The sequence below is a fragment of the Rhea americana genome, unplaced genomic scaffold (assembly GCF_003343005.1).
Source record: "Rhea americana isolate MKP2758 unplaced genomic scaffold, rheAme1 scaffold_198, whole genome shotgun sequence".
NCBI classification, from domain to species: Eukaryota; Metazoa; Chordata; class Aves; order Rheiformes; family Rheidae; genus Rhea; species Rhea americana.
This window is the reverse complement of record NW_028186127.1, coordinates 209,842-220,300: the sequence shown is the minus strand read 5'-3', so window position 1 is coordinate 220,300 and position 10,459 is coordinate 209,842. Positions and strand designations below refer to the sequence as shown.

At 54.4% G+C, this 10,459-nt stretch overlaps 2 protein-coding genes across 2 annotated transcripts in view; both read right to left on the bottom strand.

The window, feature by feature from the left end:
- RGS5 (regulator of G protein signaling 5) overlaps positions 1 to 202 on the bottom strand; it is a 14,872-nt gene extending 14,670 nt beyond the window's left edge. The window contains exon 1 of the mRNA XM_085303189.1: positions 59 to 202. Within this exon, the coding sequence (XP_085159315.1) occupies positions 59 to 102 (44 nt within the window). The 5' untranslated portion in view covers positions 103 to 202. The remainder of the gene's footprint in view (positions 1 to 58) is intronic.
- Positions 203 to 7,285: 7,083 nt separating this feature from the next.
- Positions 7,286 to 10,459, bottom strand: part of HTATIP2 (HIV-1 Tat interactive protein 2) — a 4,469-nt gene continuing 1,295 nt past the window's right edge. Inside the window, exons 2-5 of the mRNA XM_085303176.1 lie at positions 10,099 to 10,273; positions 9,831 to 9,968; positions 8,379 to 8,440; positions 7,286 to 7,787 (exon numbers count right to left, since the gene is read on the bottom strand). Coding sequence (XP_085159302.1) covers positions 7,559 to 7,787; positions 8,379 to 8,440; positions 9,831 to 9,968; positions 10,099 to 10,273 — 604 coding nt within the window. The 3' untranslated portion in view covers positions 7,286 to 7,558. The remainder of the gene's footprint in view (positions 7,788 to 8,378; positions 8,441 to 9,830; positions 9,969 to 10,098; positions 10,274 to 10,459) is intronic.

Sequence of the window (10,459 nt, the reverse complement as noted above, 5' to 3'; positions counted from 1 at the left end):
CCCCGCGGGAGCCGCCTGCCCCTGCCCCGGGCGCCCGCCGACGCCGGGCGGCTCTCACCTCTCCAGGCACGTGTGGGGCAGCGCGGCTAATCCTTTGCACATCTTGGCGCGCTGCGGTTCCTCCGGCTCCGAGCAAAGCGTGAGCGCGTGCTAACGCGGGCGTCTCCGGCTCTGCCTGCAGCCCTGCTCCCCCCTCTCCCGCATATATAGCAGCCGGGCGCTGGAGCCCGGCCAGCCCCGTAAGCAGCGCCGTCCCACAGCAGCTGGCCCCGGAGAACGCGGCTTCTGGCGTCTGCTGCGTCCTCTCCAAACTCACACGGGTGGAAAATGGTTTTTTTTCCTGGGGTGAGAGCAGGTAATCAAACTGGAACGGCCGAGCTGCAGTTTGGGAAGCTCCAGGGAGCCCGTGAGGTTTCCTCCTTCTGAAGCACCGGGCTCCAAAGCAGCATTTAGCAGACTCAGGTAGAAATGTWTGTTTGTGTGGATTTCTTTCAACAAAAATATCACTTCCATCAAAATAAAATGCTTCGGAGAAGGTCATCCCTTTGATTTTAGAGCTGCACCTAACGTAAAAAATATATATGGTTTCAAGAGTGGTTATCAGCTGGGGGATAACAGGTAATTTTTGTTCCAGAACAAATTCATTTTTATGTAAGCTAAAAAAAAATAAATTTCTTAATCATAGCAAATGTTTCAGGTTTATCTGACAGTAACGCTTGGATAAAGCCAAAGATGGTCCTCTCCAGAATTTTGTTATGTGGGAAACTCTGGTATTTTGCCTCTCAGGTGGATATAAACAAATCCCGGAGCACGGCGCTGCCTGGGAAGCGGGCTCAGTCCCTGCTCGGGGCCGGCCCTCCGGTCTCCGCTGTCCCCCCGGCTCCGGCTCCCGTCGCTCGCTAGCTCTCCCGGGGAAGCCCAGCAGCTCGGACCCCCTCGCTCGCCCGGTTTTAGCCCATCGGCCCTGGGTTAAAACCCGCCAGAGGAGCCGACGGGGAAGCCCTGCGAGCAGGGATCACCTCCAGGACTCGCCGTGCAGGGGACGGAGTAGCTGGATCCGTGTAAAACTTATTCTGGGGCGTTTTAAGTGCAAAAACTTAACACGCGACAGCCCCACCGGGGCAGCCCGGCGGCCGCAGCTGGACGGCGCCGCGCGGCACCGGCCACGCGCGAGCCCCGAGGCCGGCGCGTCGGCTGGCAGCAGCCTGGGCGCCTGCTTCACCCGGGGCTGTGCATTAGCCGACGTCGCCTGAAAGCTCCCCGACGTCTGCTCCAGACGTGCGGGCCRGGAGCGGGCAGCGCGGGAGGCGCGGGGGCGACGGCGCTGACGGCCGGGAGCGGGAACGCGCACCCCCCGGACCGCGGCGCTGGGAGCGAGGAGCTCACGGCTGTGGGCTTCACGGCCGGGGAGCGAGGCGGGCCCTGGCCCCGCGTCAGCCAGGGATCGGCGCTGAGCCGAGGGCCAGGCAGCCCCGTCCGCCCGAGGCTCGTCTCTGACGCCGGGTTTTCGTCCAGCGGCTCCTTGCCGTCGAGCTCGCCCCGCCGGGCTGCACGTCRGTGCGTCACCTCGTTTCCTCGGGCAGGGCGGAGGGGCAGGAGGAGCGTCCCCAAGGGGACCGAGGGGCCCTGGCAAGCAGTGTCCTGGGACAGTGGTTTCTCCGCTTGTCCCGAGCGCCAGTGCCAGATCTCTTCCCTAATGGCACGTTACTGGCGTGTGCTGGATTGCGTTGGCATAGCTGCACCAGGAGACGGCGTCCTTTGGAGCTGACCCTCTCACCGCCTCCAGCTGGGGGGAGCAGCTGGGGACGTGGGAGCGTGGTCAGGGGCTCCCACGCAATGTTGGGGCGCTAGTCTCTGGAAGTCACCCACTTTCTTCATGTCACCAGTTCACAGGAAAGCCCCCTGACAAACAGGCCATGAGCCCTAACACCACTAACTCGAGCCTTGACCTGCTTGTACGAAGCTGGGCAGTCATAGACCCACATCGGCTCAGGGCAGCCAGACCCAGGACAGAGGTGGAGATTTCTGAGCAGAGTGAACTGGTGCAGGAGGGTCTGAATAGGCTCATCTGGGGCATGACTTATTGCCATGTCTGCAAGAGCCCATGAAGCTGTTGGGTCCTCAGCACCACCTGCTTTGCACTGCAGATCTGCTCTTCTTGCACAGCAGGACTTCCTAAGCACCTTTTCTAACACCCACAAGTCAGAGGCAGAGCTGGGAATAGGAGACCTCACTGCCAACCTGGTTGCCTGGGCCYCAAAGGCATCAACATGCCTTGATAGCTCAGACCAGCCCCACCTGGGACCTCACCCACACCCTGCCTGCAGGCCTGGGGGCTCCATTTAAGCTGGGGTTTGAGGGCTAATTCCTTCCTTAGGCTGTATTGTAGGTGTGCCTATCTGTCTCCTGGATGGATGTTGGACCTCTGCTGCAGCTCTGTCTCTAGCCCTGCTCTGGCTGCTCCCCATGGGGCTCCCTGGTCTATCTGTCACTGTGCTCAGGGCTGTTGATGGGCCACAAGCAGTTGGTGAGCCATTTGCATTTCACTGTGTGAATGCAGTAAGTGAAGAGCAGAAATCTAGAAACTGGAAGCAGTCATCTTTGCCTCTCTGAAGAGTCCGATTTAGCTTTTTGCTGGTTTGTAAAGGAAATTAATGAAAAAGAACACTCCAAAATTTCAGAGGAGAAGATGCACAAATGGCCTCTGTCAAAGCTTTCTCCCCTGCAGGCCAGTATCATTTTGATCTTTTTAAGGGTGGTGGGGGGCTGGTTGGGGGGAGAAGGCTCTCTGTTAGCATGCCCCGGGAGCTGAGGTGCAGCCTCCCTCACTGAGGGAGCTCAGGCATGCAAACCACACAGGGTGCTCTACTGTATTGCCTGCCTTTGGGGCTGGACAGTTGTCCCAGACTGCTAATTTGCTAGTATGGATGTCACACAGGTGACCTGGGTTCCAACCTGGTGCCTGCTGGCTCAGCTCTATTGCTTTGAAAGACTCCTGTAAGCCAAGGTGATGTCTGCAGCTGTTTTTGCCATCTGGCTGAGCATGTTCTGGGCTCCGAGCAGAAGGGGACCACGGCTGGCATGGTGGTAACATGGAGCAGATGGGGAGATGCTGGCTGCTCTTGCAGTTCCCTGGATGGGAAAGGTAGCAGCTGTGAGAGCTATATGGGAAACCTCAGCGGCCTTGTGCTTTGCTGAAGAGRCACTGAGATGATGTGTATTTCTTTTCCTTGCTAATCTTCAATAATAAAGTCAAYGTCAAACCTCAAGGGAGCTCTGCTCTGTGGGATCAGGCAGTTCGTATGAATGCTGTCCAGCAGACACTGAGCAACCTTACGTGCTCCTTGTTCCAACCGCAGCCTGGAYCAAAGGCCAAGCACTCTGTACAGCAGAGAACCTCTCCCAGGCACCATGGGCCCAAGCAGAGGCATGTTGCCAGCTCTGCAGACCCCCCTCCTGCTTAAGGATACCCGGAGGTTTGCCCTGTGTGATTTCGTGGGGGAATTAGGAACCTTCCTTGGAGTCTAAGCCCAAAGACCTAGCACTCTCTCCGTCTTCTACTTCACCTCTTTCAGACCTGGTGGGGGGAAAGTCCCTGGACTTGTGCTTCTGCCATGGTTAAATGTGCAAACACTCTATAATCTCTTCCACAGCCCTAGAGCGAATGTTTTAATAAGTGTACAAACTGCATTGCACTGCAACACAGAAAATAAAGGCCCAAAATAAGAGCTATGAAATTCCACCCGAGAAGCTCATAAGGAACCTGTACTATGGRCTGGCAATGGCCTCCTGTTTATGTACAAAATTCAGTGAGTTTCATGTAAGGCAGCCACACTGGGGTGCTTGCAGGCAATGGTTGCTTCCACCTGATAATGTTTATAAAAGTGGACTACAACAGCTCCATGTCCTGGGACTGAAGTACAGGACAAGGGTGTGGTGGTCCCTGAAGAGAAAACAGCAAGCAAGCTGGAGAGCTGCTCCATGGGGCGCAATGCCAAGGCATGACGTGTCTGGCAGGCAGGTCTGGGTAGCCTCTGCCTTGACCGGGCCCCCAAGGCAATGGAAATATTGAGAACAGGAAAACTCTGGCACACCTTGTCTCTCCTCAGTGTCCTCCTACTGGGCTGCACCCTGGCCTCTGCTGGCCCAAATCCTTCATCTCAGAGCCATCATCTCCAGGATCCTCTTTGATAGCTATCACCAGGTTATCATGAACTACATCTAATGGTGAGTAAAACGGGCTGAGGATGGTTCTGGCTGACTTGGGCTGTCTTTCACCTTTGTGGCATGCTCCAGCCTGCCTCAGCAGCAATGTCCAGCCAGTGCTGACCTCCAAGCCATGCTGCGTGCTGTCCAGGGCATGCCAAACAGTTCACAGTGCCAGCCACAGTGGGACTGTGTCTGCATGTGCCCTTGTTCAGCTTCCTGGTTTAGATCTAGTTCTTTCAGTCCTTGTGCTATTATTATATAAAGAATTGTAATGAGGTATTTCAGAAAAGATTCATTCAAAACATGAAAGGAAGTCTTACACCATGGAAGAGAAACAAGAGTTGCACAGAAATAGCTCGTGTTTTCCACAGAGGTCTGTCTAGCAATAAATGTTTGTGTGCTTCAAGGCTTTGGAGCACTAAGAAAACATTTCCATTAAGAGGACCTTCCTTTTCTTCCCACGACAGCTTAATGTTTTTAAGAGCCCTTTYGGGAGGGCTTTTTGGAAATCCAAGTGCACTCTGTGGACCAGACTGTCTTCTGTACACAATGGCCATTTCCTCGAAGAACTCTATAGGTTTGCAGCTTTTGACTTCCCCCCTCTAAAGCCATGTGGAATCTCCCATCACACCATATTTATCCCTGCCTYTGTTATTTCAAGACTTCATTAGCAGGTCTAACAACTTGCCTTTTATAGAACCTCAGGCTTACTGATTTGCCATTTCCTGGTTCCCACTAGAACTTTTTAAAAATTAGCATTTTATTAATAACATCTAGTGCTTGGTAGAAGGACCAATGTACTGCTTGCCTGAGTGAGTATTTGGTAGTTTATCCAAGAGTTCCTTGTGGTTCTGGCAGGTCTTTTTGTATTTTCTTTTCCTTTTTTTTACTGTATGTTCTAAAAATGAAGTTAAAATGTTTTCTCCTGATACTTTGAGATAGTCCTGCAAATGCATGCCCTCTAAGGAACGATGCTAGCAAGAGCTGTGTCACAATAAAGGCTAATACAAATAATTCATTTAGCTTTTCTGCAATGGCTCTTTCATACCCACACAACCTGATCATGCCCTCCCTGTTCCATGTGGTTCTCTGGAAAGCTTTCTGCTTCTCATGTAGTCATGATTTTTACGCCTTTGGGATGCTTTCCTGGAATCTTGTGGCCTGCCTTGTACGTGTAACTTTCCAGAACTTGCGGGGTTTTTTTTATTCTTTTGTCTCTATGCAATTTCCACATCTTTTAAGGTCTTATTTCCAGTGTTTGTTTCTACCCTCCTGTTTAAGCCTGTTATTTTTCTTTAAATTAGAGTCTCTTTGAGCATTAGTGGGCATTTGATCCTATGTAATCTAATACTGTAGGTTTAAATAGCCTTCATGCTGCACACAAGTTTGAATACCCTCCAGGTGAAGCCCATTTGACTAGTCTACCTCTCATTCCTCTTCTGTAATTAAATATTATTTTAAGGTACCACTTTTGTTCTCGCTAGGACAGTCTGATCGGTAACTGCTGCTCAATTGCCCTTCATCTATTACCTTGTGAGCTGAGCCCTGTGTACGGCTCAGGAGCATGGCTCTCCTCGGAATAACGTCCCTGCAGTCCCTGTGCATAGTGTGGGGTTGCACCATCTTCTTCCCACCAAGCCTGAGGTACCAGCCTGCTGTTCAAAGTGCCTGTGTAGACACAAGGAAACCAGGGCTCCCCTCAGCTCATCAACTCCAAGTCACTGACACTGGAGCCCCGGGTGAGGTCAAAGAGGAGAAAACCCTGGAAAGCAGCATTACCCGGAGCACTGGGACTTCAGCCAGCTGGGAATTTGGGAGTCACGTAAGTCCCCCAGGCCTGCTGTGGCTCAGCTGTGGAGTCACCAAGTTCCTTGACCTCAAGCAGAAGGCCTGAGAACCGCCAAGGCGGCGGGGGGTAGCAGCTGGGATGCGGTGCTGCTCTTAGCTCCTGCTTTGTGCAAGGCAGGAGAGTGTCCTGGCAGCCCCAGYTCCCCAGGCTTGTGCTCCTCAAAGCTGAGTCTTCCCCAGCCTTTGCCACAGAGGGCAAAGCTGCTGAAATGTCACACTTTTCTCGAGCAGCTGGTCCATATGGGGTCATAGCACAGCAGAGTCAAGCTGTCAGTGTGAGGAACTGGGACCTGCTCCCCTTTCTGCTCCACAATAGTGTAGAAGTACCAGGCTGGGAAGGCAGAGGTCAGCTGCTCCAACTATGGTGCCAACACTTTGGCATAGTAGCAGTTCTCTGCCTTGGAGGCAATCTGCTGGTTACTCCTAACGTAGGTGCTGAACACACTAAACCCCAAGTATTTCAAAGGGACAGCAGCGTGGTATTTCCTAGAGGATCCTACCAGCAAGTAGCCCAGCATTATTTAGACCTGCATGATTCTAAGGAACCTGAACACATCACAAGAGCTTCATCTCACTTGAGTGCAATGGACATGATGATCCAGCTCTGCTGACAAAGCAAATGGGAGCATTTAGCAACCAGTGGGGTGTGTGAGGCAAGCCTTGCCCTGAGCCACGCATGCTGCTGGCCTCACCTTTGGACWTGGTGAGTGCCTTTTGTAACAGGGCTGAACTTCAGTTTACTAAGGCTTTAAGGAAAATCCAGCTGAAYCTGCAGTGACAGAAATTTTCAAGCCAACACAAGTATTCATGTAGGGTTTACACACCTGGGAAGTAACAGCTTCGGAAGAAATGGCTCTGATCTCATCAGCAGCGTCCCCAGAGCAGTCCCTCTGTGCCCAGAACAGAAGTGAGCTCAAATTTGCATGCTCTGTGTCTGCAGGGACCTACTGTCAGTACAACCATTGCCTCAGGGACACTCAACAGCCATGTCTGAGTTTCCAAGAGCTCCATTAAACAAGCTGTACTGGTGCTGCCATGTGTCTTGCAGGGTGCAGTCTCAGGCAGCTGCTCGCTCTTTTCCTGTGTTATTCTACAGTATGGACACAAACCCCAGCTACTTGGCCTTGTCAAACCCTTGGAGTGATGCAAGACAGTCTGTGAACAGATTGATGGGGTCAGCAGTGTGCAGGTGATAGACATAATTTCAATACAAAATTGGCACAAAGAGACCAGTCACAGGATTTTATTTGAGGATTGAAGAAATTGCCTAGATTACCCAATTTTTATTTGGATTCACATGCTAGATCCAGGAAGCACACAGCACATTTTCTTCACCCACCAGCTAGCACCTGCATTTCTAGATCACTTAAGAGAATTAGCTGCCATGCAAAGAAATGCACCTCATTAGCCATGCAACGTGCCACTTCTATCCCATGTCTGCATCCACCCTTGGTCCAGAAGAGCACCTGAAAGGTGAATCATGCTCTCCTGCCCTTCCCTTTTACTCTRTGCCCTGTTGCGGCTCTGCCTTTCCCAGCTCATGGATGGCCTTGTTCTCTAGCACCTCCACCTTCCCCTCACCCGGCTTCAGCACGTTGGCCACCATTGCCCTTGCCACTGTCTCCACAGGAACTGAGTAAGCAGTGGGGCAGACCCGTGCCACAAGACGGAGAAACTTTTGGGCTATCCACTCAGCAGGGCGGGACTCCTGGCGTGCGCACAGCAGCACTCTGCGGAGCGGGGAGGTAAGGCAAGTCAGGCTGAAATAGTGGCCTGAAGAAAAACTAGAAACAGATCTCCAGATACATTGGGAGCCCCAGCTTGGATTGCTGAACTTGTGTAGGGCCCAAGGAGGGGCTTCTGTGGGGCTGTGGAACATGACCAGATTGAGCCCTGGGACACTCAACTCCTCTCCCACACAGTGCTGTCCAGACAAGATGCCAGTTTTCCTAGGCCACAAGAATATGGCAGAGAGGAGGCAGGAGACAGTCCCCTCTGCACAAGGTCAAGCTCTGTGCAGAGCTAAGTTACGACCTCTGTCCCTCAATCTCTTCTTTCAACTCCATTCTCTCCTAGTGTGACATGTGTGACCTTACCTCTGGGAAGGTCCCTGAGAAACTGCTGTGATTGCTCCCTGCTGCAGTGGRGAAGGGGTGCACCGAGATGGGAGCAGTGTTTGCATCTGGCTTTCTCCCCTCTCCTTTCCTCCCCAGACGCTGCCTTATGTATCCTGGCCCTAGCCCATCCTCAATCTCCCCAGTCCTCTGGCCTCGCAACCCTCCACCTGAGTCCCATGCCCTCCCTYTTCCAGTGCTACTCACGCCGGCCGGAGAATGGTACAGTGATCAAAACCAACAGCCTGGACCAGGTTCTCCACTTCTCCCTGTCAGAGCRGTCAGGCAGGATGAAACAAGACAAGGATGACTACAAGTACCATGTCTGCGGCCCCCAAGAACTGAGGAGAGAGGAACTGCTGCACTGTGGGTAGAGCAGCACTAGGCAACTGGCTGGTACTGCACTGAGGCCCTGGAGATGCCAGGGTAACTTGCAGTCTAGAGCCATGTGCACAGCACAGCTGCACGCTTCTGACTCCGCTTCAGTAGCGGAGCTGCATGGCTTTAGCTTGTGGGCTCCACAAGATGAAAAAGGTAAAAACAAAGACCTAAGGGAAATTGCTGAGTTGGCGATAGTAACCTGGGAGAAAAATGCCGATATAAAAAGGGAAAAAGAATCAGAAGACAGCATCTCAGTAAGGTAGGTAGCCAAGGAGCAGCAGTGGCTCACCCTTCCCCATCTCACTGCCACCTGCCTGGTCACAGACTCATCAGGTGTCTCGTGAAGGGCTTTAAGCACACCAGTGCTAAGCCTGGTAGTGCCTTAAGCCCTGCCACCTCCCATGTGTATAGCTAACAGTAACTGCCATGTACTTGCGAACCATACACAATCCTGCTTGCAAAGGACACGCAAGCAACAACCTAGGAAAGAGGGTTAGCGGAGAAAATGCATCGGGTGCCCAAGGAGGCAGGAGAGCAAGTGTGTAGTGAGCCATGGATAAGGGTCACCGAAGTCCCAGCCACACACCCCAGAGAAGAGCTTCAGAGAGGTGAGGAAAGGAGGAACTGCAGCTGATCCTGGCCACAGTGCAACACACGTGGCCAAGAGGCCACTTATTAAACTGGAGGGCAGGGCTGCTGCTCGGGGGGATCTGCACAGGGCACAAGAACGGGCCAGCAGCCGCCCTATAAACGTCAGTAAAGCTAAACGCAAAGCCCTGCCCTGGCACCGGCGGGACACCAGCTGGGCAGAGCGCAGCCTCCAGGAAAGGAAGCGCGGGCAGAGGGCTGTCTGCGCAGGCAAGCTGACCGCAAGCCACCAGCGCACCCTTGCAACCAGAGTGCTAACTACAACTGTGGGTGCGTTAGCAAGCGTGCAGCCAGCAGGACACTTCACATCTCGCCTGGACATGGTCCTGAGCTGCCCAACCCGCCAGTGAAGCTATCCCAGCTTGGAGTAAGGTTTGGACTGGACACCCCTGAGGGTCTGTTCCACCTCGAGCTTTCTTGCGGCTCTAAGAGGCAGAAGGACGTGGCGTGCAGGCGTTTTGCTGCTCAGGTTAAGGCAGATCACGCTTGTCCTGCCAGCCTCATTCCCCRATTTTCTGTTCTCCAGGTTCAGGAGGACCCCAGAGCCATTTGGACATTTTGCAGCCTGAGCCCTTGCTTCGTTCCCAAGCATCCTGGTGTCTCCTGACCCCCTGTTGCTTCCCACCTCACCTTCACCCTGAGGTAGAGGAAACTGCTGTGCTCGTTCGCACCCTGCGAGGACTGCAGGACGAAGTGTTTGCACCCCCCAGCCCGCGCCAGCTCTGCTGCCTGCGCGACGTAGTCCCGGTCCACACGGACGAAGCCGGCCTGCAGGCAGAGCGGGAGAAGGGGATCAGTGCAGCCCCCGCACAGGTCGGGGAGCTCGGCAGCACCAGACGCAGAACCCCGGGCGGGCTCAGCGCGCTCTCGGGGTGCGCCCCACGCCGTGCCCGCTCACCGCGCCGGCCTTGGCCCGCGTCGTGCCCAGGCAGCAGAAGCCGACGTCGTGGCCCTGGAAGGCGGCGGCGTGTTCGCTCAGCCGCTCAAAGTCCACCACCACCTGCTCCTGCGGGGACAGCGCGGGTCGGCACGCGCGGCCGGGGCTCCTTCGGGTGCTGCAGCGCCTTCGGGTGCTGCAGCACTGGGAGGGTCCGTCCCCGTCCCCCTCTGCCCCGGGCCACGCACTGGGCACCCCGGACTCCCCAGCACCCCCACGGCCCCCGCGTTCCCCTGGGCCCCCTCGATCCTGCACCCCCCTGATCCCACACCGCCCCCACGGCCGCTGCACCCCCCGGGAACTCACTGATCCTCCACCCCCG